We start from the raw sequence: 27,499 nt of genomic DNA, 5'->3' as shown, positions 1-27,499 counted from the left end.
CGGAATGTTTGCTCATTCTACTGACATGACTGAGGTATGAGGCACATTTTCAATACTAAGACCTGTACTGTTAAGGGCTTTTCATTTTGTCACAAAGTCACTTATCTCTACCAAATGGTTACGTCTGGCTTAAAATTGCTAGCAAATCTTCATATTCTTGCAGTGAAATGTGTCCAGAGGGAGTCTGCTTCGTTTGAGATCAAGAACTGTGAGCCATTCTCTGTCAGATTACAGAAAATTAGTAAATCGTGTATCACATCATTTCTGTTACCGAACGATAAGCCCCCTTCCTCAAAAAAAAAAAAAAAATTCAGCTCATGATGACAACAATTTCTCATATTTCAAGTGAGCTTCACCCCATTTTATCCTGAATGTACAAGGCCAAGTGTATAGCAGAGGTGGGAGTATTACATATCTTATCAGCTTGTACAAACCAGACCTCTCTTGAATAGCTCACATTCTCAAGCATCCTAAAACTAATACTCTGTTGGTGAGAATACCAGTCCCATTCACCTTTTTAAACTGTAAACACCAGGTTAATAGGAGCAAACGCTCCCATCTACTTTACCTCTGTCCTTAATGTAAAATTACAGTGAGCCATTAGAGAAAAATGCTTCTCAAGTTTCTGTTTCTCAGGTGAAAAGTTACTTAACAGACCTTAAGTCTCAGCAGGTTCTTATCTAACAAACATCTGGTTTGACAGGTTAAATACTTTGGGTATGAGCGCATGGATGAGCCAGAGGGGAGAACATGGTCAGGTGTCAGACAGACATTTGAAAATTCTCCAGGAACTTCATTTTCTCAATTAAAAACAAATGTGGAAGAGTTGAAATGTGTTGCAGGAACCAAACAGGATTGTCCAAAACACCAACCTTTTCCAAGTACCTTATGGGTCAGCTGAGTCACTGATACCTATGTGAAAGAGAGACACGTGTAAACTTCATTTCTCCGCTATATTCCAGGAAATTGTTGGGTCTAGACCAAATGCAGAGTAGATCAAAGTACTGACCGTTGCAATGAGCAACCAGGATGATCATCTCCTTCCACATTCCTCCATTCTTCTGCTTTCCATCACCATCCGAGCTGGACAGATGCCCGCGGAGAGAGGGTGTGCAGAGCAGAGACTGGACACACAGCAAGAGAAAAACTCTAGAAAGAGAAGCTTTATTTAGACCAGTGGCTCAAATACACTAAAAAGAAAAAGATGGGGGGAAAGAAGGGGGAAATTTAGTGAGCAAATGTTTTGTACACAGATGGGCTAAGTTAACAGTTTCTCTATAAGTTGTTAACAGTACACTGAAATGCTTATACATTTTACGTTTCCTTGTTTCTAACATTTTTCAAACATCAATGTTAGTTCTTCTCAGAATCATACCAGGAACTGTACTAATTTTAAGCATCTCTGGTAATAAATCATTAATTGAGAAAAAGGCAAACTTTAAGGAAACCACAAGGCCAGGGCCCACTAGGGGGCCTCAGCAAACTTTCAGTGGGACCCCGGGATGACATAAATTCTGTTATCATTTACTCATTTACTCACCCTCAAACTATTCCAAGCCTCTATGATTTTTTTCTTCTGCTGAACACAAAATACATTTTGAAGAATACAGTTGATGGTCCGGTGCTAGTTGTCACAGAAGGATGCTGTCACGAGGTAACATTTTATATTTTCCTGTTTGTTTTGTATTTCTGAATTATTTTACTATATTTAAAGTTGACCAAATGCTGTTAAAAGGCAGGTTACATTGTGAAAACTTTACCAAATATAGTGGGACAACATGCTCCAAAACTGAATCATGTTGTTGCAAAAATAACCGTATGATAAGTATAAACTTAAAAAGTGTGACAACTAGCCCCATAGTCCCCTAAAACGTAGTTTTCACAGCAAACCCTGCAGGGATAAAGACATCATGAATTTAGAAAAAAAAAAAAAAAAAAAAACACCACATAACAACCCTGATATTTCCTGTGAATCTTTTCTGTTGAGTGGAAATGTTGCTAAACTTTCTTTAAATAGTGATGATGTCATTTTTTTATCGTTCTTAACACAATGAGGTCACTGAGTCATAAGGAATTCTTATGTTCCACCCTCAAAGAAACATTAGGTTTACATGTGATACTACGCACGACCACGCCTTCTAGCGGCGTTCCGTCTGACGTCAGTGTTACAGAAAGCCACTGGCCCCGCCCACCACCTGGACAAATCAGTCCAGTCCAGCCTGTGAATCAGTACTGCGGATCACGACTGTCAGTTTCAACTCATGCTGCGCACACGATCTCTGGCAGCCGACTCTTGTATCTAGGGGCACTCTTGTGCGATACAGCCCGTGGGAATATATATATATATCGCAACATGTCACGGCATCACAGGACGTCGCTGAAAAACGAGGAGAGTGTGGTGGAGGTGAAGAGCAAAGTAAGTGAATCCCATAGATACTGCATTAGACTGCGTTTGACAGCGTGCATATGTAAACACTGCTGTTTACGCAGCCCTCCTCGGGAGCGTGTTCGTAATTGGAGGGTTTTCAATCCGGCGCATCAGTGTTGTGGTTTGTGTACTAATCCATCCATAGAGAGAAACGCTGATGGTGCTGTATGTGTCAGACTACGAGGCGCGAGACGAGCGCGTTCGGACGGGATCATGTCTCTGTCCGGTCCGTGCGATGTGAAACGCGGTTCTGGTGCAGTGTGAAGGATTCTACCGATAAACAGACTTGCGCACTGAGGCGACGGGGCCTTGTTGATCAATTATGCATGTTACATACTAATAACAAAAAACCGAATCCCGCAATCCAGGAAGAATCAGATCATAACGATGCAATCTGAGAGGCATTAATCAAATTAGCACAGCGGTGTAGCCTGCTACATAACCTCCATAAGATGCTGGTTCAGTTTCTGTACCCAAGATAATTCGACTGTTTTCTTCGATTACAAGAAGTAAGCAGGTGTTAATAAGCAATAACATGAGCAAAGGTGCATTTGTTTGGAATACAGGTAACACGAGGCCACAGGTAATGCTAACCTTATTGATGTTCAATGCTACAGAAGCATTGCCAGTGATGTTGCTCTATAAATATTTTAATATCTTATGTTTCAGACAAATATTGACCAGTTAGTGAATTTCTTATCTGTTGGTGAATTTGGTTCCAAAAGAAGCCAAACCAAAGGCCAGACTGGATCAAGAATAATCCTTGAGTATAAGGATTTAAAAAATATTTTAGTTCACAGCTTCTACCTAATAAAATAGCTTAAAGCTTGGCATTGCCAGAAAACATAAATGTATGAAATATATCAAATAATTATATTAATTTACATTATTTTCCAGGTTTGCTAAGGCCCCTAGTAGCCTCTGGCGTTGCTGAGATCCACTATTGTATAAATTAGCACTCAACAATTGTCTAAATTAAAATGTCATTGTTATAAATCTGTTCATCCCAGGCAATACAGATGTGTAAAAAGGCTTAATTTATGAGAAGAAACAGTCCATTTAGTACATTACATCTGATGGTGCATGGATGAATATTAACAGGCAGACAGCCATAACTACTGATGTCTGTTTAAAATAGTTCATATATATTATTAGGTTTCTCGTGGCGTCTATTATTACTAAAGACACAGATTGTTGGTCTCTGATGTATTTGAGTAGTTTGTTGTCAATGTGCCCAGTATACTTATTGGGAAAACCTCAACCACAATCTGCCAAACAGAGCAGGATATGTTTTATTATCCCGCCATTCTTGAGAAAGGTTGGGTGTGCAGTGCATATGTGAGAGGAGAACAGTAAACAGAAGAGCGCTGTTTAGAAGGATTCAAGTGAAGTTCCATGCAGGTCCGGATGCAATAGTGTCATATATTATCATTTTTGCCTGAACTGGTTAATTCAATCACCTGAATCCTCCTGTGTGTGGTTTTGGGTTTCATAACCGGCAGTGCAATGTGTTTGGCGACACTCTTTTCTTCCTGAGAGGAAATTGGAAGGAAGTGTTTTCCTTTCTACTTTTCTTTAACTCTTGATGGGATACTATTGCAAATGAATGGCGTTTTCGGTGATCATGTAGTTTGAGGTTTGTGTTGGACAAGTCATACTGATGTCTTTTCTCTGACATGCAATGTGTTCAGTGGTATGACAGGTGTGGCCTTTTTTTGTCTTTATTGCTATGGAGACTGTGGTAGTCCCACATAACAGCAATTTTTTCTTGCATTAAATAAGAATAATTATTTTAAAGGTGTTGATGCTTGTTTAAAAGCGGGAGGTGATTTAATGTTTTCAAGTGTGATGCTGCATATATTCAAATAAGTTGTGCAATGTGTGGGGAAAAAAAAATATTTGCAATTTTATTTTCATCTCTAAAATGACAATCCTTTTATTGACAGATTAACATTTTACTTCTGTAATGTGACACATTCCTGAGTGAAACAGGATATTCAACAAGGGGAAAAAAAAAGAGTAAGACCTGATTTCATCCATCAAGAAATAATTGGACTGTAAAAGTGGTCACATGACAGCTGAGCAAGTTGTTATTTTAATAATAGATAAAAGACTAATAAGAATATCTTGCACAATTAATTGTTCACAGTAAGACCAAGGATGTATACTAGGAGAGGGAATGTAATTTTCCTCTTTTAATTTTAACAAACAGGATTGCAGAATGAAAACACCCTTTTAATCAAATGCGTCAAAATGACAGTTCCTGATTATCACATCTATAAGATTTCTGTGCATTCGTGTATGTCCAGATGAAACCCAGCTGCCTGTAAGAACCAACATCTTTCCTTCTTGTTATCTACCACAGAAAAAAAGCCTTTGCTATTATTTTTGTGAATGGGTATTTTCACTAGTATTCTCCGTTCCCATATGTATGGTATGCAGCTCCATGGATACTGGAGAAAATCTTTGCTTCGGATGCAGTTCCTCCTCACAAACTGAGCGATCTGACAGATTTTGTCCAATATGTTCAGCTGAGCTCTTGAGATGAATTCACCATCCGCTCAGTGTGTGTGTGTGTGTGTGTGTGGTCTGGAGAAGCTCAGCTTTTTAATGCCACTGTTCTCATCTTTCCCTTTATCTATAGCACTTGATTAGATTGACCCTCACTTTGTTTCTCACTGTTTTTTTTCTTTAATGGCTTCCTCCGAGCTGCAAGTGCACATCAAACAGCTCTGCAGCTGCAGAAGCAAGTGAAGTTGGTACGAGGAACTGGCACTCAATGTGTCTACAGACTTTTCACGCAAAGACGCATCTGTGTGTAAAGTCACTTTCAAAGTTTCAGTAGAAAAAAAAAGACATGGAACAAATTTGCATATTTTACAGGGTCATGATTTGTTGATATCATAATTGACCTACAAAGCTAAGTGCTCTGCATTAAGAGCCTTGTGTTTATTGATATCATTTAACATGACTGTGGTTGTCCTGCAGTTTGAGGCGGAGTACCGCAGGTTTGCCCTGAAGAAGAAAGGAGCCGGGGGCTTCCAGGAATTCTACCAGCTGCTGCAGACCATTCACCGGATCCCCGGAGTGGATGTGCTGCTGGGATATGCCGACGTCCATGGAGATCTACTTCCAATCAACAATGATGACAACTTCCACAAAGCACTGTCCTCGGCCAATCCGCTGCTTCGGATCATCATTCAAAGGAGAGGTAAATCACTACACTGCATGTATATCACAGCGAGGTCAAATGGTTGATATAACTTTGAAGCTTAAAGGTAAAGTGTGTAAAATCGGTTTGTTTGGTCGATCATGACAAGAACCTACAGTATAGTTTGAGTTTGAGAAGGGGCTTCCTCTTTGTCCAACCAATGAGCACCTGAATGTGAATGAATTGGACTCAGTAGGCTTTTTGACAATAAGTCAAGCAAGTCTCTTAGGGTCACCAAAGTTGCATTTAGTCGATCAAAAATACAGTAAAAATAGTAATTTATTACGGTGATGGCAAAGCTGTTATGACATGATGTTTCAGAAATCATTCTAATATGCTGATTTGGTACTCAAGAAACATTTCTTATTAGTGTCGATATGGATTGTCAATATTGTGCTGCCTAATACATTGTAAATGTTACACATTTTTTCAGGGTTCTTTAATGATTAGAAAGTACAAACAGAACAGCATTTATTTTTTGACATTGTAAATGTTTTTACAGTCACTTTTGATGAATTTAATGCATCTTTGCTGGTGCATTCATGGGAGTTTAGGTGTTTGAAACATTATTTTAGCAGTTCGGAGCTCTAGCAGTGCAGGAACCACACTTCACCTTTAACATCCATCTTCACAAAATCCAAGCAGGATATGGGCATTTTGATATTGCTAAATTGTTCAAATGCATTTTTTGCAGATGTGGAAAAGGGCATAGCTGATGCATGTGTGAGAGAGGCATTAAAATGATGCATCATCTTGTCCTGTCATATGTGGTTATCAATATTTGACTCCAGAGGGAATAAAAAGTCATTCCAGCAGTGTGATGCTGTGCACAAGGATGAGGACCGTTATGGGCTGTGATGAGATGTTATGATGGGTGGGCGTCAGGGTTAGATGGTGCCAGTCTCTGTTTCATGACTGTAGTGGCACTGCGCCAGCCCCGAGGTGCTGAGTCTGATAGCGGTGCGGAGGAGTCATGAGCCCACGCCCTCATTTCTTTCTCCCTCTCCCTCTTTGACGCTTTCTTGATGTCCTTTCTTGTCTATATTCTCTTTCTGTCATCTCCGCAACCCTCTCGCTCTCCCTTCCTGTTTCTCCATCACTCTCAATGCCTTGTCAGACTCAATGAGTTTTATTAAATCTGAACTCCAGCACTGAGGAAATGTTTGGCTAATGCTATTAGGAATGTTTTTCTCTGTCAAATTGTTCTTTCTTTATTTCATTGTTCTGTTTGTTTCTCTCTAATCCACTGTGAAAGGAACTGAGCACCATTGTTCGGAGTTTTAAAAGACTCAAAAAGGGAACTGTTTTATTTAGCAAAAGGGATTAAATCGGATTAATCGCTTGATAGCCATGTGAAAGTTTTATCATTTGAACATCAAGTTTCAACTTAGGTCCTAGAGCTGATGATAATAGTTAGGGCCAGATGGAATCTTTCTGAAGAGGTTTTTAAGGGAAATCTATGGAATTATTGGAATGTAAACATGGTAAGATCTGTTGCATGGATGGAAAAGTACTAGACTCTTATTACCAAACAGTATAAATATTAAATAAAGCTTAAAAATTTTAAACTTGAAAATATTTTTTGTCGTTATTTAAAATAATTATAATAATTTAAATTGTTTCCTATGTTAAGTCGCAGTACTAAAACTTAAAATAATTAAAAATCAAAAAAAAAAAAACTGGAGCACATGACTAAGAATTGACTAACACAAAAATCTTAATGATTAAAACTCAAAATACACACACACACAAAAAAGCTCAATCCAAATATAAATAATATTAATAAATACTTTAAGAGAGTACAGTATAGTGTATAAATAATACAGCTGGTGCAGATTCTGTGGTCTTTTTTTTTTTATTATTTTTTTTTATTAAGTTATGGTGGAAATGATCTATCTTTGTCTGAAAGAATCTGGAGATGTTTTTGGCAGCCCGTCATGTGTGAACCTTACACCTGAATGTAAAAATAAAATCTATAGCATATTACTCGTACGTTATGGCAACATCAAATGTAGAGAATGTAAAATAAGGGAACTTTGGGAACCAATGTCATTGATATTAATGACACAAAAAGTGGGTTCTTTTGGGACAGACTAATTGTTTTAGCTGGGAGAGTGTCATAGTGTGTGTGTGTAAAGGCTCTTAAGACATAACGAAGAGATAAAATGTGGAAAGATAGTCTTAAGGTGCTTACATACTGGATACTGCAGTGGTTTCCATCACTTTAGTTACTGCAACCTCTTATGGATGTGATTTGTGTAGGAAAGAGACAGCAATAATACTCCTGTATTATGTAATCATACTGTAATTTGCATAACAGATGGACCTCATTATATGTTCACAGTAATTCTGTAATGAGAAACTCGATACATATTTAGTTTTAAACCGACGTACCTTCATACACACCCTTACATGATAAATCAAAATCTTAGTTGTAACTATTTATTGTGAATTCTTAATCATTATACTAATTCAGCTTGTTTACTGTTTACACATATGGGGTTGTGTATGAATAACGTAAATTCCTAACTAAAGGTGACATAACAGACAACCAAATATGCGCAGCTTTTCATTGCAAGCATCGGGATTATTACCATAATATGTGAAACCACTGCCATTTAAGATGAGATATATCTGTCTGAGTCAGTCATAAGAGCCAGAAAGTCCATGCAACTAAATTTGACTACCTGCCCTTGTGGATGAGGGACTGTGTTAAAAGTCTGGGTTTTGCATCGTATTTGCATCTAGCATTAATGTAGCTTGGATTTGCACTGTAGAGTTCCCACAATTCCTATTTACTGTTGTCGTTCATTGTTTTGATCACTAAGCTCGCTTTCACTCTTTCACCTACACATTTTCCAGTCTTTAGAAATGTAGCTACTTATCAGTAGCTCTCACCCTCCTCATGATAAAAGCATCTGGGTGACAAAAGCTTCCCTCTGATCAGTGTTAACAGATAACACCAGTTCATTTTACAGCCTGGTGCTTCACTTTAACTTACCCCACATAACTGTGAGTTTATTCAAAAGACTGGATACTGACATGATTTGATTGTGTAGTCCATTGTTTGAGGGATATTAGCTCTTAATTGTAGGATAATGTTCATTTATGACATCTGATGGTTGACATGTTTGTGTCACTAAGGGGAATACAGAACAGGAACTAACAACCGGCGGGACACGTTCTTAGGAATGTAGTTTTAAATGCGTCAGTATGATAATGCATGCATAATTGAACAGAAACCACCGCCTGCCTGAAGAACTGCTATGCTGATGAACATTTAACATGGATATCTGCAAATAGATTGTGTTTATAGGTTTATGATTTATATAGCAAGGAATAGTTCACCCAAAATGTAAATGCCTTGAATAAATGTCAAAAATGACAACAAGCAATATGCAAGTACCAGGTTTGATTATCAGTGGTTCTAAATTTGAATTAGTTTCATTCATTCATTTTTCTGTTCATCAGAAGAAATGGAAAACAGTATATGACATATGTACTACCTGTATTTATTTATTTAGTAATTTTTGTTGCCTGTCCATGAAACAAGGCCAATACTGTTATTCATATTTTTATTTGCAAAAACATAAATTTGACAGCATTTTACAGTAAAAAAAAAAAAAAAAAATCTTACAGTAGCATTTTTTTCCTGTAAAAACTACTAATAATATTTACAATGTACTGACACTGAAGGAAAAGGAAGGAAAAAGAAAGATCAAGTCAAAAAAAATTAGTAAAAAAAAAAGATATTGCAACATGTTTGATTCTTATCACATCTTTTGTAAGGACATTTAACGGAAGTTTGCCCAAAACAAAGTACTGTCATTATTTTCTTACCCTCATGTCATTCCAAACATATGATTTGTGAGATAAGATTTGTGAAGCAAAAATGTAAGTTATTCACTGATACACACTGCTGAACTCTGGGGTCAGTAAGTTTATTTTATACAGCAAGGATGAAGTATATCATAGGTCACAGAATAGACATTTACATTGTTAACAAACATTATTACACAGCTCTGTTGAATACTTGATTCTGATTGGTCAGTTGCAATCAGACACTGTAGTCGGTGCTATAATCTTATTAGGAACAGTTTTTAATTGTGGAAGCTTTGCGTTTGGTTAGCTAATGAAATAATAAAACTCATTTAAATGTGTAGAGTGATTTAACTAGCCTATGTCATACTCTCGTTTCATACAAATGCAGCTGCTGCCTTTTTGCCATAACTAACAAACTAGTAAATAAATAAAAAAAATTCACCTTAAATCAATATAATTTATCACCTTAATTATTTATGTAATTAAAGGTTGTATGTCCCTTAAATGCGCTTGCTAGCAACTGCTATCTTAAAGGACGTTTTTTACGTTGAAATATTTCACCTCAAATCAATATTTTGTGTCTAATTATTTACTTATGTAGCAATTATCTGTGTAATAAGTGGGATAATGTACATCCAGCCGGTTGTTATGGCTGAATAACCCCCTTCAGGGTCACCCTGTGAGGTTATTCTGCGATAACAACCGGCTGGATGTACATTATCCCTTATGTAAAGATGTATATAGACAGAGCACAGGAACATACATAAAAAAATAAATAAAAATAAAACATAACAATACAATCAATACATATAGAAACATAGAAACTGAGAACAAACACAGAGGTTTTTTGCTAACTGTAAATGTAAGGGACTGGTTGTGAATAGATTGATTGACATGAGGATGTGATGTATCCCGTGAGCAGGTGGGATTATCAGAGGTCCCTAATCAGATCTCGACCCTATTCGCATATCTCTGACTGGGGCTTTTAGACAGAGTCAGAGATTGATCTGGCTTTTAGTATGAGCTCATCTCACTGAGTGGCCATACTCATTCATCCCAGCAGATAATGGTGTTCCCTAACAGATGGGGACCAGTTACACACAACCATGCAACCTTTGGGGGCCAACGGGGAGAAACTAATTTTTTTTTGTTATTGTGTTATTATTATTATTTTTTAATTCAGAGTATACAGCGATATATAATCTAATTTGCTATAAATCTGCAATGATTTAATATGAGCCCTGCCACCACTCTTGACATAAAGTTATTCAAATACTTTGATGAGGTTCATTGAGCAGCTTGAAGGAAGTGTTTATCTCAAGCCATGAGCGAAGAAGCATGTGATTATGGATAAACGGATATGATGAGTGATTGAAATGAACAAGGACAGACATATTCCTCTATTGTTTGCATGGCCTGTATGCAAACAAACAAACAAACAAACAAGTAGATTAGTGGACTAGATGGTTTATTATTATTACGAACAATGTCATGCTACATTTTTATATTTCTTTCTTTATTCGAGGTGAGATGGGCTGCAAATGTGTATTTTATTTATTATTTGTGAAGAGATAAAATGGATTAAATTTTTGGAGCTCTTCCAATATTGACATTACAGCATGACGCTAGCAGCAACATGGTTGTGGGTTCCATTCCCAGGGAAAATAAACTGAAAAAAGCAGTTTAAAAAATACAAAATAAAAAAAAACTTTGCCAAAAGTGCAATTTATAGTCACACAGAAGTTATTAGTTTAAATGTTTGGAGTTTCATGAAGAATGCTATATTTTATTTGACATTTTCTGGAATGTAAGTCATAGTTTGTTGTTTTCCAGCTAAAACATGCTATAATCTAAATTTTCTCTATTTATTTAATTGTCTAGTTTTTGGGTAATCCATCTGGACTCTTGCAGTGTCTGTGATGTTGTTATACAGGCCAATCAAAGATGTGGCAGACTTCACACAGCAAGAGAAATCTCATGGAAAAGATGATCAATAGAAGGGTAACAAAGCCACTGGGCTTCTTTTCAACTCTCGTAGCTCTCTAGGTTATCTCTCCTCGCTGGGAACACATGGTTAATAAGACGACAGCCACTTCAAGAGAGACCCCAGAGTCTAGAGATGTTGTTTAATGCGGCTGTCATGCCTCAAGGAAGCACAGAGGAGTATTTGTGTGTGAATATATCGAGTTAAAGAGAAACCCTGTGTCTTGTTAGTAACTGACACCGTCTAGAGGCTGAAACCGCCTTGAAGCAAAATAATTTTCTCTATGTCCCTTTCTAAACCTACTTGGTTGAATAAGTCGAGTTTGTGGCGTTATGTCCTCAGCTTATAAGTGAGGAAGATCTTATGTGGCAGGCAGGTGTAAATCCCATTGGTTGTATTGCCGGTTTTAGCAGGAAGTGGAAGAATGGGAAGGATATTTCCCCACATGCCCATTCTGTGCACAATGATCTGAGGATTCAGCAGCTGTTCTGCACCCTAGGGCCTCTCTCTCTCTCTCTCTGTGTGTGTGTGTGTGTGTGTGTGTGTGTGTGTGCGCGCTCCTGCCTGCACTTGTCTATGCTTAATGAGTATGCTATGTATAGAACACAGGGTTATCTGGATGGCAATGTCGGTGTAACATGCGCTGTTTCCATGCTGTTTTTGTTTTGACATCGTGGATATTATGGAAACATCATCCTAACAGTTACAGTAAAAAATAATCCATTTGCTTTGTGCAGCTTTAAAAGTGCATGAAGGACAGTTGAATGAAAGCAAAGGAAGGCAAAAGAAAGATCAAGTGGAAAGAAGGATATTGTAACATGTTTTGTATTTTTAACAGTTTAATTCTTATCACATTGTCTTTGTTTCCTGTCGTAGGGACATTTTAAAGGAAGTTCAGCAAAGTGAAAGTTCTGTCTTTATTTTCTCACTCTCGTGTCGTTCCAAACCTGGATGTTTTTTTCTTTTTTTCCCCATGAAAAACAAAAAGAGAAATTTGGATGCTCTTCAAAGCTCTGTCAAGCTTTAAAAAGGTCAAAATAGCTTGATAAAACTAGACCATACAAATTGTGTGCTATATTACAAGTTTTCTGAAGATAGGATAACTTTGAGAAAATGTAATTGTTATTGATAGTCTGATTTGTGTTTCCAAATGATTTAAAAATACTGCATCCATGTATTGCACTATTGATGTCACTGATTATTAGAAAAAGAAATTAAATTAAAATGGTCCATGCAAATCATTCATTATATTCTATACACTATACCTTATAGTCTTCTGAGGTCAAAAGAAAAATACTTTTATTCAGCATATGTGAAATATATTGGCAGTAAAGACTTTTATATTTAAAAAAATATATATTTAAAATCAATGTTTGTTTTATTTAAATGATCTATTCATCAAAGGATCCTCAAAACCCCCCCCCAAAAAAACAAATATATATATATGTATATATGTATATATGTATATATATATCACATTAAAAAAACAGCTCTGTCATCACAGGAATAAATAACATTTTTTAAATATATTAAAATAAAAACCTTTTTCGCTATATTTTTGATAAAATAAATGCAGCCTTTTTGAGCATAAGAGACTTCTTATAAAAACTTTGAACTGAATCTGTCTGATTTGGGACAATCAATCAGCCGGTTTTGTGATGTAAAGAAAGTCTGTTCTGTGAATAAATCATTGCTTCTTCTCTCATGATCTCTCATAAATGCACAAAGCAAAACTGGTATATATTGAGCATCTAAGTGAATATTGACTTTAATTTTGGTCCGTTTTCTGCAAAGCTATCATATATCTTCAGAAGACTTGGAATGTAGCACCCAAGTCATATAGACCTTTTTTGGGAACCTTTTTTTTGTCTCTTTTGGAGCTTGACTGTCCCATTCCCTTTCATTATATTGAAAAGCATGGCCAGGGTATTCTTCAGAAATTTCCTGTTGTGTTCCACGGAAGAAAGAAAAAAATCTGAAGAAAAGGAATAAAATAGCTTTCACTTTGAACTGTAACTTTAAAAACCAAATCTGAATTTCATGTGAAGTTGTTAAACTGCACATACAGCCATGAGAGATGATAACGCTGATGTTTACATTTGATATTTCAGTGCACATCTGCTTGACTGTTGGCCAAAAGGTCAATAGCCAGTATATTGTGTGCTATCATACATATCATGTGGCCAATCACCATGAAACCATACAATTGGAAGGTACTGCGTAGTGAAGAACAGCGTGCAAGGGAAACACAGGGGAGATTCCATGACTGAGATGACATTTCTCCCATTTTTAACTGCATACTTGCTAAACTGGTTGTGACTAATGTAAGACTTGGTTCTGATAGTGGCCTTTATTCACCACTCCCTGTGTGACACGTTGTTTTTACATTTATTTATAGGGCCATTTGTGAGACACGAAAAATTGATGACAGAAGGGCATTCCATATTCTCAGATAAATATGCATTATGTTAAAAAGCAAAAGCATGCACAAAAATGTGTTAAACATAAGGGTGTGTGCTGCCTTTGAGAGAGACAGTGCAAAATAAAAAGAATGCTTGCTCGACCTGCGGATTATTTAGAGAATGCACGCTGTTCGTATAGTTCCTCTATAGTCAGCGGGGGTGCTGGGAATAGCTGTTTATCATTCTTTCCATTCAACGGCACTGAGCAGTGCTGTGCATCACACTAGAATGGTTTCAGGAGAACATATGAAATGAGAAGAGGATTATTCTATGTCAGTGTGATCTCATAAATAGCACAGGAACTTGGAAGGATCTGTATTTCCTCATCACCTCAAGGAGGAAGTGCACATACTGTAGGAGGAAGTCTGTTTAATTGGGAGAACTTCATTTCACTCAGTAGGAGTAGCAACACAAAAGCATGGAGGCAAGCCTTAGAATTCAGATAGATCTGTGTATGTTTAGATCTGTAGTCTTATATTTCTGGTTATATTGTAAAGAAAGAGTGTACATTTATGCCACGTCACCAGGATAGGTTCACAAAAAAAATTGAACATTGAACAATGTCATCATCGTTTAGTCACTCTCATGTTGGTCCAAACCTATAAGGTGTTCGGTCTTCTATAAGGAGAACATACTGCTGTTTTTCGTGTTGCAAAAGTCAATGGGAACAGATGGTGAAAAACTCAAAATATGACCAACCAAAAAACAAAAACATATTGTGTATTGTGTGAGAACTATCCCTTTAATACGGTCAGCTCCCAAGATGTATAAACACTTGTCAAGTTTGTGTGTATAAAAGCGTGTGTGTGTGTGTGTGTGTGTGTGTGTGTTCTAATCATTTGGGATTAGCAACCAGCTCTCATCAGCACATGAAGTAATCCCAAAAGAAAAAAAACCATTAGTCCCATATTCATTATTGACTGATCAGAGCACAGGTACATCGCACAGACACGATCAAAACACTTTATTGCAGGATACACTACCATTCAAAAAAAAAAAAAAGATCTCATCAAGATCTCATTAAGACGATCAAAAGTGACAGTAAAGTTGCATCATTTTTGCATAACTTTTTATTAATCGAAGAATCCTGACAAAAATATATTGCGGTTTCTGCAAAAATTATTAAGCAGCACAACTTTTTTCGATAATAATAATAAATAATAATAATAATAATAATAAGTGTCTCTTGAGCACCAAATCAGCACATTAGAATATTTGAAAGATCATGTGACACTCAAGGTTGGTGTAATCGCTGCTGAAAATTCAGTTTTGCCATCATGGCAATAAATTACATTTGTAATCTATTCAGTTATTAAGAATTGTAATAATATTTCACAATATAAGTGTTATATATAGACGACAGTTTAAAAAAATCTTACTGAGCCCAAACTTTCGAACTGTAGTTTTTATGAGACTTAATTTGCCTGATGAGTACATTTGTGATGTCGTAGCTACTATTACTACCATTGTTTTCTAATCTAACCAGATGGTTTATTAATAATAGTTTTTGTCATTATTTGAGATCAAAAACACATTCTGAATGTGCAAGTGTGGTTGTGTCTGTAGTGGCTCAGTTCTAAGTTTGAATGGATCTTAAACTCTTGTGCACGTGTTGCAGTGGGAATTGCCGTTGCTGTGGTGACCATATGGCTGAGGGTTAGTCTCCAGATGGTGGTAACCGAGGATGAGGTCAGACAGTCAGATCCATGCACTCGTACCATTTGTGTGTGTGTGTGTGTGTGTGAACTCCAGACAGCCACACCCAAACAAAGCCATAAGCACGACTGTTGAGAGACGGGGTGGAAGTACTTGGGACAGATGCAGAACTAGACAAGCATCCTACATCTAAGATTCACAGTCGGTTATAACATTAGGCCTTTTTCACACTGGTGAGAGGAGCATATTAATTTCAGTGCCTGTATTAACAGGTCATAGTCCTCACAGTGCCCTCATAAGAACAATGCTGCATTGCAGAAGTGTCAGTACACAGAAGTTTGTGTGTTGAGTCTGCTTTTGTTATCTGTAGTGTGCTGTACTTAGCACTTAGCTTATTTCTGAAGCAGCTACTCATCTACTGTACTACAAGCACTTGAAAATATATTCAGAGCAGCAAAAGTTCAAAATCAAAATGCAGATTTTCTTTTTAGCACAAATGGAAAGGGACAGTTTTCAGTCACTAGACCATGAAGGTTATAAGATCCAGACAGAGATCCACGTGAACACACCGGTGATGTGGCAGTGTCACCAGCCTTCCTCTAACAGCATCAGGTGTCTGCTTTTCTCTGCTCCCCAGCTGTCCCTGTTTTATTCTTCTTGACAAGCTTGTCCACCTGTGCTTTATACCTGCCTGCAGTCTACAGAGAGACGGACAGAGACGGCATTGTCCATAATTCTGGCAAAGGGAGAGTAAAGTGGACTAGGGCTTTCAATTTAATCTTTTAGTATTACTATAATTATGATCATTTAATATATAATTTATTTATAACCTAATTAATTAAATCACTATCTATATATCAAACAATGCATATTATTTATATATATATATATATATATATATATATATATATATATATATATATATATATATATATATATATACACATATACACACACTAATAATAATAATTTAATTAATTGTATTAAATAGCATTAAATTTACTTCATTTAATTAATTGGCATATTAATCATTTATATATTAAATATATGCAATAATTTAGTAATGTAGTAAATAAACATTTTATATAAACTGTGATTCGTGTTTGTACCTGTTTGTGTATCAGTGTTCGTATAGATTTTTTTTTTTTTTTTTTTTTTTTTTACATTCAAGCATATATGAATCCGAATGAATGATATATTAATATTAAATCATGAAGCTCATTTAATATTAATATGTTACATGAATATATAACTAGGATTTAATTAATGAGTCAGTTAATTGACATGATTACTTTGTTTAAAATTTGAAACAATTGACCACTATAAATTTGCATAAAGATAAAAATGCGTGTCTTTATTGGGATAACACACGTCGAACGAATTACATGGAATTTTGCTCATATTAGATTCATTGTCTCTCCACAGGGCTAGTATCACATCAGCACCTTGTCAGACACAGCAGCCATTCTGTGCTGGTGAGAGACACTGGCTCCACAGTCAGCATGATATATGGCTCTGCTAATAACTTACCAATGTGCTGTGCAGGCTCACAGTCAATAAGCTGTCCAGCCTTGCCATAACACAACATTATTAGGTGTTAATGCTGGGTAAATAAGCTCCTCTACACTAGCATAACACACTGTCCAGACGTACTGTAGTATCAGTAAGTCAATAAGCTAGCCTGTCCTACAATAATATACTTCACCACAGAACCGGAGAGGAAATAATGATTCTAATAGTGGTTTGAGAAGAATTGAGGTTTTGTTGAACAGTTCCTCAACAATGTTGTTTTCTTTACATGAATGTCCTATTGACGCCATACAGTATATTGTCATGAACTCTGTATCAGGAGCATTATTAATGAGTCAGTATAAAATATACTTTAACATGCCCATATTTAAAATTATTAACCTATAATATTTTACTTTACTAAGACACTTTACTGAGAACTTCAGGCATAAAGGGTATCTAGATACTAAGTGTCTCGTCCGCAGACACAGATGTTTCTGCATCTAAGGAAGTCTCTAAAGTCTCTGTATCTTTGTAATCCAGAGAGCAATGTTCACGAAGCTCTGCTCAGTCTGTGCCCGCAGGCCTCAGACACCTGGCAAGAGTTTTGATGCTTTTATTGTATTTTTCAGGTGAGTCAGTGTTTGTGAACAACTTTTGCTGCAGTCTGTTGTTTGGGTTCTGGTTTAATGCTGCACCGTTCTACCACTATGGTTTAGATTCTAAATAAGACTCTTTTTTTTTTTCGGGATTGCGTGAGAGAAAAGCTGAAGGAAATGTCTTTGTCTCCTTTGTCTAAATTGCACGTGGTTATTGGAAATACTAGCTACTTTCTCCCTCAGACTAGCATGATCTGATAAATGTTTCAGTAATGCTATTATAGTCATCCAACTCCGAGCTGAAAATGCATCACAGTCTGAACCCAACTAAATCTATACATACAGTAGTATCAAAGTAATGTGAGGTTGCTGTGGAAACATGTTGATGTTAAGTGGTTTAAAAATGACTAGTGGTTAAGTGGCATCATGGGCATGCGTAGTACATGTTAGGTATGTAGACATGCGCAGTGCGTGTTGATTTTAAAGGCAAGCACGAACAAACATACACCCAAATGGCAGAGTACATGGTTATTTTTGCTAACACTTCTTCAGCAAAGTGTGGATTTACTTCACCAATATTACAACCAATAGCGGAGACACATCATATACGTCATATAATCGTCACTTCCCTACAAGTACTGTTTACTAAATAGGTGACAGCACCAACTACTGGCCTGGTATACATAATAAAGCTTTTTTGGCCGTTTTCTCCCGATATGTGATATGGCCGTAAACGCAAATAATTTTGAACACATTGTCGTGTATATGTGTGACTTTAAAAACGTGTTGTTGTGTAAGCGTAGACTCCGTCTCTACATATAGACATCAAAGCTGCAGAATAAAAAAAATTACCACAAATATTTAAGATTTTAGTTGACAAAATAACAGTTAAAAATGGTTATTCAGAAGTGGATGAGTTCCTATTTGATTGTTTTGTTATTGTAGTGACATTTATATTTTGTAGTTCTATTTTTAAATTCTATTTTATATTATATATTTTTATATTTACTATGTATATATTTTTTTATTTTTGTGAAATATTTAAATACATTTAAATACATTTATTACATTGCAAATACAATGCAAACAAGCATGCATTTATAATTATAATTGATTGATCCATGTTAATTCTGAACTGAATAAAAAAAACAAATAACAATTGAAAAATAAAATTATTTGCTAGTTAGTTGTACCCCAAGAAGTGGATTTGAACTATATTTAGTAACTGAGCGAGTCTGATTCAAACTGCTATACAAGTTTGAGACTTTCATTAATCTTTTTGACTAACTCATTAAAAATAACTGATTCATAAGTCACTTGTTTATGAATTGGACATCACTGCTCTTAATGTGTTCATAATTAACCCCAGCACACAAGGTGATAACAGATGCAAACAAACCACATATGAACACACAAGCTTGTGCTGACTGTCTAGAACGTTAATTGTCGAAAAAAAAATGTTGTTGTTGCTTTTGCATTTATGAACATTTTAGTAGCGGTCAAGAGCCTTGGACATTTTGTCTGTGAATATGTGTGTGGGAGAGAGATTGCTAAGGGGATGGGGTCTCTTAATCATCCTTAAGAGCTCAATGCATTAGCTTCTGATCTCGAAGCAATACATCACGTCATTTCACTAATTAGTAATGGTTATGAGATACAGTTCCCTCACCTCATGTACATGCACCACCCACGAAAACTAGCACTTAAGCTGTATGTCTTGAAACAGAATGCGCATTTCAGGGGCAGGGAGGGTTGTTGGACCTGCTGTAAAGCCTCAGGCTAGCCCATTATGCCCATCTCTGACCCGCCTGTCTGCCAGGATCCCGCTCTGCCTCCCACTCACCCTCCCTGGGTACCCCGTCTCACTCTCCAGCCCGTGAGCAGGTTTAATAAGAGAGGCTGTCCTGATCTCTGTGGGGGTCCAGACACCAGACTAATGTAGTGCGACAGGGAGAGAGGCACTGTGTGGTGCATACTATATAAGCTATGTTTGTTCTTTATAAGCACACCCACACTTATGCAGTCACATGCAATGGACAATGCTCTCTGGATAAATATTTACACATTTATGCAGATTAAATATGATGTCACACAAACACAGACAATGGTTTGTGCATCTCTATTGTTTTTGCCTTCTCTAGTGTGTCTTCTTCTGCTCAACATATCCCTCCACATGAGCACAGGGGTCAGAGTTCTCCACCCTTCACCCCGTCCACATGCAGGCTCCTGGGGCCTGATGGCAATTAATTAGATGTGAGCTTGTAATCTACTGTTTGTGGATTTTAAGAACAACCTGGGTAGTCAGACTAATTAATATAATCCCCATCATGTGATCTCCTTTTGAGTTGCATGCTGTGCCTTTTTCTTTCAGCTGGCACAGATTGTTTGAAATACTGTTGAACCAAGAAATGTCCTGAAAAATGTTGGAGATTGTGAGAAACTGTATGCATGATGTTCTGTCAAGGTTTGCATTGCTAATAAAACCTGTTAATTGTCACCGTCCCGTATACGGGACGCCTAAATTTACTTCAATATATTACAATTATATCCTAATCTAATCATGACAAACTATATATCGTTGGAAAGGTCTAAGACTCCTAAATAGATATTTGACCACGTTTTGTTGTTAAAAATGATGAAGGAACAGTAAAAGATTAATTTATAAAAAGAGTGCACCTCAAAACATATACATCATAACAGGAGTTCTGACCTTTGTTGCAAAAAATCTACTCCGCTTCCTTTTTCCCTATCACATGTTTTAGTAATCATCATAAATTATATATCATTTGAAAGCTTAAATACTCCAAATTCATCTTATGAAAACCATTTTGAAATCGGACACTGTGTTACCATGGAAATCATACTTTAAAATATTTTAGCGTGCTCCTCCCCCTTAGTGGGAGGGGTCATATTCCAAATATATTACGGTCTTTTAGAATCAAAACTTTTCATAATCTTGACAAAATACATATCTTTGGAAAGGTCTGAGTCTCAATTCTCAATTGAGTCTGATTCCATATATGGTGGTTATTTTGTCATAGACATAATATGGAGAGAGAAATTGATACGTTTGTGACAGAAAAATGCATCCAAAAAATTCAATGGAGTTTCAATGGCCCCCGGTGGCTTTTTGTGGTATAACGCCTAAACAAAATTGCATAGGAACCTACATTTTTTTTATATCAACTTCAAATTTGGAACACAACTTATTTAGACATATGGCTTTAATTTTATAGCAATTTTGGATTAAAACATATTTTATAAAATATTTATTTTATATAAAATACAATAAAAATAAACTAATAAATGTATTTACAGTAAATGTAAACTTCTATAACTTTTTTATGCTTTCATTTTTTTAAATGATTTCACTTCTGCAATAATCTGCAGATGGTCTTCTTTAAAAAGAGACCAACCTTTGGTCTGTATTCAAAAGCGTTTATGAATTATAACAATTTAAGTGTGAATAGTGTACTTTCACGTCTATGTTCAAAAATGGGGGTGACAGTTAAAAGGTTAAGACAAACTTTGTACACAGTTTGTGCTGCAGATTTTGTGGCTTGCTGAAGATGTGCTATTACTTTAAGTGATTGGATTTATGAGTGATGAAAATAAAGAGTGGAAAATTTGTAGTGGAAGGGACTTAAGCCATATTTAGCAGCACACGCGTCTTTTAAGCAGCATACAGCAGTGTTGTGCATTTTGACCAGATGATGGGAATAGTATTCTTAAAATGCATTTCAAATTCGGAATAATTTGTAATATATAATCATTCACAGTATTTAGAAGTGCCCACGATAACAATATAGTGCATATTCATTACCGTGACATATCGCATTAGCAAATAAATTAAAACAATTAAAACTAAAACAAAAGCACCCAAAATCGTTTTTGTTCTTTGAAATAAAGCTGAAATAAAATATAAGATGAAAAACTACAAAAATGTTCATCTAACTGACATAAAATGTTATGGATGAAAATTACTGAAACTTAAATAAAAATAAATAACATACATTTAAAAAGAAATAAAAAATTATATAAACAACAAAAAGCATATGACAACAGAAAATATTAATATAATCTGAGTAAAAATAAAAACTATAATAGTACATAAATAATATTAAAATAACATTGCCATACTCACATTTCTATACATATTTTTAGGATATTGCATAAAAAAAGCATAAGATGTATGATCACTTAAGGTGATACACTTTTTTTTTTTTTTATAAGACTTACATACTTCTTGCATTTTGTGTGTTAGCTATAAACCACAAAAATTTGTTTTATGTATTTTATTTTTATTTATTTAATTCTTTCATATGGCAAAAAAGCCAGCTTCATTTCTATTTTACATCAGTTTTCCAGGAATGTGATGATTTTGTTCACTTGAAAACCCATAAATTGAATTTGCAACTTGGATAAACGCGTATACAGACTTGCTGTTGAGCTCTTTTGACTTGGACCACTAATGAACCACCTAGCATCTGCGTAGCAACCTTAATAACCACATAACTACTGTATGTCCTGGCAAACACTTCGAAATCTTCTGAAAACGTAAAAATCTAGAAGGTTAATTATTAAGCTGTAGAACTAAATGCGCACACTGCAGAAAACACGCACACAGTTTAATGTTAGTCAGCAGACTGAGGGGAAGGTGTTGATGACTTCCTGCTATTTCTACTCCCAGCAGGCTGTGCTCTCATAATCACAAAAAGACTTCTCTGCAAAGACCCACGCTCGAAAACCTTGCCGCTGTTTAAAAATAACCAAAAAACATTCTCCCTGCTGACGCATGTTACCTCCTACCAGATTCCAGTCAGGAGGGCTCTCTGTTACCTGCTCATCGACTAAAACGAGTCTTGTTTTTTCCTTTTTCTACTCAGACATATCCGCTGTGATTGTTTGGATCTTCTGAACAGTGAATATAATGTGCTGTGAGAGAGGCTTTGATTAATCTGCCTTTTAATCTGATTCAGTCTCGTGACTCTTGACCTATTGCAAGTGCCTTGGACAGATTTATAACTATCCTTGTTTGTTCATCCATCCATCCCTGCCTCTCGGTTTTTATTAGGATGGGGTCTCTTCTGTTTTTTTCCAATCTTTATTGCTCAATATGAACATTTAGCAGTCAATGTCATATTGAATTCTTTCAGGGAACATTGAAAATAATAAATCTAAAATTGAATAAAACAAAATTGAAATCAGTTTTATAAATGAGGTCACCGTGATAGATGGTGAATCACATAGAGAGGTGCTTTGTGACTAGAATGTAATTAATGTATTGGGGGTTTATATACTACAGTTCAAAAGCATTTGGGGTTTCACACTAGTTTCAATGTAATTATGCTGCAGACAAATAACAGGTTTTTCTGTCTATCTCTCTCTTTATAAATAACAAGTTTCTCTCTCTCTCTCTTCAGATGTAGATGACTCCATGCCCTTTCCAACAGGCTCTCTTCAGAGAAGAAAAAAGGGCCTAGCTGGTCTGCATCAACCAAAGCAGAGGTCCAAACCATCGCTGCTCATCGGCCTTCCGCAGGATTTCCGGCAGATCTCTTCTATCATAGATGTGGACATCTTACCCGATACGCACCTCCGTGTCCGTCTGCACAAGCATGGCACCAACAAACCCCTCGGCTTTTACATCCGTGATGGCGTCAGCGTCCGCGTCACTCCCCAAGGGGTGGAGAAAGTTCCCGGCATCTTCATCTCTCGCCTCGTGAAAGGAGGATTAGCAGAGAGCACAGGATTGCTGGCAGTCAACGACGAGATTCTTGAGGTGAACGGTATCGATGTGGCAGGTAAATCACTGGATCAGGTCACCGACATGATGGTGGCGAACAGCCACAACCTCATCGTGACCGTTAAACCCGCCAATCAGCGCAACAACACAATGCACCGTGCGAGTAAAACGTCTGCTGGCAACAGTTCGGCTGGCTCGGTAGGCTCTGCCCTCTCACATGACTCCGCCCCCAGTCCCGCCTCACAGAATGCCAGCCAATACAGCAACAGCAACAGTGTGGCTGAGGGCGACAGTGACGATGATACGGACCTCATCATCGAGAACGACAACCTGTTGACGTACACGCCACACCGTATGACTAATGGCAGTGGCAGCCATGCTAACACCCTATCGTCGGGTTCATTTGCACACAGGCCCCTCCCACAAAGTGTTTCTTTGCCCAGTAGCAGTTCTTTAAGCTCCCTGACTACACCTACACACAACGGCAGCCCCACCAAGATGAGCAGTAGTCAAGAAAGCATGAGAGAGGACGGCAACTTTATTACGTTGTGAGCTACAGTAGGTTTTTACACCACAGTTTAGCCTTTATGCACATTTATAAGAAAATGAAGGAACTATTATATTATCAGCTATTGTTTTTCACCCATTACTGTCACAAACAACAACCAATTCATGATCTTTCCTGTGAACAAGGACCTTTGGTCCAGATCACACTGGTTGCACAATCTAGCCCGTGTGTGAGGGCATGTGGCTGTCACTGTATGGAAGTGCCTTATGGCTCTCCACTCCTCTCGCCTTAGTTGTTTTTTCTCCTTTTGGGACAAATCGGCCGTATTCATTTGTATTGACTCCGAGGACAGTCGATCAGAAGTGTGCTAGCTACCACTGGGGTGCCTGACGTTATCACTTGCACCTCCGAGGATTCGAGAGATGAACCAATCACATGTGGAAATGATGCGTGTCTTGTTTTGGATTCATCTCGCTTTTAATGACGCATCTTGCATTGATGATGATGGAAGATGAGGAGGAGGAGGAGGAGGAGGAGGAGGAAAATACAAGTGTTAAACCAGATCTGATCAGTGTTGATTGTTTGTTTGCTCATCGTATCTCATTCTGACGCTGATCGTAGTTTCTGTTACTGAAAATGTCTACCAAGATGTGCTCTACATGATTATTTTAAAGTGTTGGTATTTGCAATCAAGTCATCAATTCAAAGTGTTTATAGATCACTTTTTTTTAATGTCTCAAAAATGTGCAGTATGAGACGTGAAGTGTAGTGTTAAGATCATCCCCAATACGGCAACATTTAAAGATGATTGTATTCTCTCTCACTGTTTGTTCAAAAGATATTTTTAACACTTCCAAGTTGGCTTAATATTGACATTCATTATCTCTGTCAAAAAAAGCTAAGTTCCAAGGAAATTGAAACCTCTTTTTGGGTTAATCTGCTGTCTAATGTTGCATTAAAAGTGTAATTCACCCGAAAACGTAAATTCATGGAAATTTACTCACAGTCATGTTATTCCAAACCTATTTGACTTCGTCTTCTGTGGAACACAAAAGAAGATATTTGAAGATTTTTGGTAACCCAATAGTTTGCTTACCATTTGAGTTAACTGAAAACAGACTTTTCTCAAAACGTCATCTTGTATGTTCTTCAGAGGAAAGAAAGTTGAACAGGTTTGGAACAACATGAGGGGAGTAATGGAATTTTCAGTTTTGGGTTAACTATCCTTTTCAGGTTTATAAACAGGTTTGAATTTTGCCTTTTATTGTTTAAAAAAGCATTCAGGCACACGCTCTTTTTTTTAACGATTTTCCCCTTTTTGTTTATAGTTTTTCTCCCCCTCCAGAAAAAGAGGAATCTATATAGTTCTCTGGCACCAGTGCGGCGTAACTTCAGAAAGACTTGACCTCTCATAGTCTGTCCATTCTCCTGTGTGCTCAGTTTTTCTGTAAAGAGAAAAAAATAATAGGAAATTCCTTTTCATGTTTGGAAAGGCAAGATTTCTGCACACTGGGACCTTTTTCACGCAGTCCTCTCCTGATGGCCAAAGCTGTGAGGCTTTCTTAGCCTTGGTGGGTGTGTGCATGTGTGTGTTCGTTCTTATTTTAAAGTATAATCTTACAGAAACAGTACTGAGGTGGACACTGTCAGTCTCGGGCCAAATATTGTTTTCTCTAATGTCCAACAGACCCGATTGCTGTTTTCAGGCAACGGGTTTCCAGGTGAACGCTTGTTTAGACTGTGGAGATACCGGCCTCAGGACATCCAGTGCTTTGAAGGCTGTCTATCAAACCAAGTGCCCATGACGGACAAAAGGCTTAAATGCATAAAATGCCTAAAACATCCCAGTGCTTTTTCCAGGTGTACTGATGAGCGAATTATCCTTTATCAGGATTACATTTGGGGATGTTACTAATATATATTTGTTAATCATTCCGAATGTTTTGAAGGACATCTCAAGTTTAAAATTTTCAGTTAGAAGCTGTTGCCAGTAAAAATAACCAGGAAGCCAGTTTTTCATGCCATAACTGATAGGTGTGAATCATGAAGGTGTATCCTTATCCTTATCATCATCATCTGGTTTAACTCGATCTTCAAAACCAATGAGGTGTTACTTCGCCACAAAACTGACATCTATCAGGGTAGCTTTGAATCTGAAAGAGAGTGTAGTTTACTTGAACTGGTCTAGACGTAACATCTGCACGGCTGACACTCAGTGACTCGTTGCCTCGGGTTTTCACAGCAACATTGTTACAAGCAGACAGCAAGGACAAACGTATAGCAAGAGATATCTGGAGAAGCGTGAACTGTCGCTTTGTTGACTATATTTAATTAATAGGTTTTATTGGTATACTCTAGATGGAGGGAGTAAATGAAAAGCGCTGGGTTTTAAGAAAAATAAGTGATGGCACGTAAACTACATAGAGCAGCACACAACTGGAGCACCAATAATACCACATGAGCATTATTTTTTTTGTGCGTATGTCAATGTATATGTATAAATAGAAAAATGAAATGACGGCCACTTTTGTACACTAGGAGCCCTTTTTATAAAAAAGAGCATTTTATATATGTGTAAAATATGGAAAGTATTTTTCTTATTCTTGTACTTTTGTATGTATATTAGAATTCTGGAGAGGAGGTTTCTATTTCTTTTGAGTATCACAAACAAAACTCAAATCTTTAGACGCTTGTGTTTTTATTCTAATTAGATGGGTCAAGGTGTACAATGCTGTGAATGTTATAAGCGGATTATGAAATGTTCTATCAAGATAATAAAAGTATTTAAAGTTGATTTAGGTTTTGTGTTTTTCTTTTGCAATGATTAGTACAACTTATATAATGTTCAAGTCAATCTATACTTTGTTGCTATAGTCCTTATTATCTGTAGTATTCATGTATTTAGAATTTTCTTATATTAAACCAAATGATGCATAGAGTTTAATTTGGGACCTGTGGTTTATGTTCCTCATCATTTCAGAAAATATGTAAAAACCTGGTTATTTGAATGAAATGTAGAAGCTGGATGCACTTCAGTCCATTAATGCATTATATATAAAGGACACATTGCGGGAACTTTGCACACAACTGGATATTGCTTGCATTTGATCTGACATTACTTAAAACTTTTCGCTCAACTAGAACTTTTTAATAAATGCATTAGCAAAAACCCATAATTAGCCAATCCAAATGTTAAGACCCACTGACATCTGATGAGGGGATTTGATTAATTATTAGTTTTGTTTACTTGTGGAGTTCCTGAGAACAAAAAATGTATCAATTTATTTAAATATGTATATATTATTATTATTATATTATATTTAGCATATTAATTGGTAAAATTGTTGGCTTAAATTTTAATGACATATTTTAATATATACTGCACTATGGTATCCGAGGGGGTTTACTGAGGCCCCCCAGTGGACCCGTCATCGGTTGAGTTGTGAAATAAGAGAGAATTGGCGCTCTCTTCTGTCTAATGCTGGTATGAAAATTCAAATCTGTTACTATAGTTACCCAACGGCTCTCACGATTCTCACCTGAAAATTGACATAAGAGTTCATTTATAAATTGA

General features: G+C 36.7%; 2 protein-coding genes across 3 annotated transcripts in view; one reads left to right on the top strand and one right to left on the bottom strand.

The window, feature by feature from the left end:
* LOC127934275 (rho family-interacting cell polarization regulator 1) overlaps window positions 1-27,499 on the bottom strand; it is a 299,157-nt gene that overhangs the window by 71,039 nt on the left and 200,619 nt on the right. The window lies entirely within an intron of this gene.
* On the top strand, window positions 2,198-26,719 carry LOC127934281 (partitioning defective 6 homolog alpha). 2 transcript variants are annotated; one of them, XM_052531558.1, is made up of 3 exons: window positions 2,198-2,416; window positions 5,417-5,639; window positions 23,095-26,719. In XM_052531558.1, exons 1-3 carry the CDS (start codon window positions 2,354-2,356, stop codon window positions 23,967-23,969), a joined length of 1,161 nt encoding a protein of 386 aa, XP_052387518.1. In that variant the 5' UTR covers window positions 2,198-2,353; the 3' UTR covers window positions 23,970-26,719. The 2 variants fall into 2 exon arrangements, with proteins under 2 accessions (XP_052387518.1, XP_052387519.1); XM_052531559.1 differs by lacking the exon at window positions 2,198-2,416 and adding an exon at window positions 2,598-3,011.

This window comes from Carassius gibelio, chromosome A18 (assembly GCF_023724105.1).
Source record: "Carassius gibelio isolate Cgi1373 ecotype wild population from Czech Republic chromosome A18, carGib1.2-hapl.c, whole genome shotgun sequence".
NCBI classification, from domain to species: domain Eukaryota; kingdom Metazoa; phylum Chordata; class Actinopteri; order Cypriniformes; family Cyprinidae; genus Carassius; species Carassius gibelio.
Note: the sequence above shows the minus strand (reverse complement) of the source record. Positions and strands in the feature narration are given on the sequence as shown.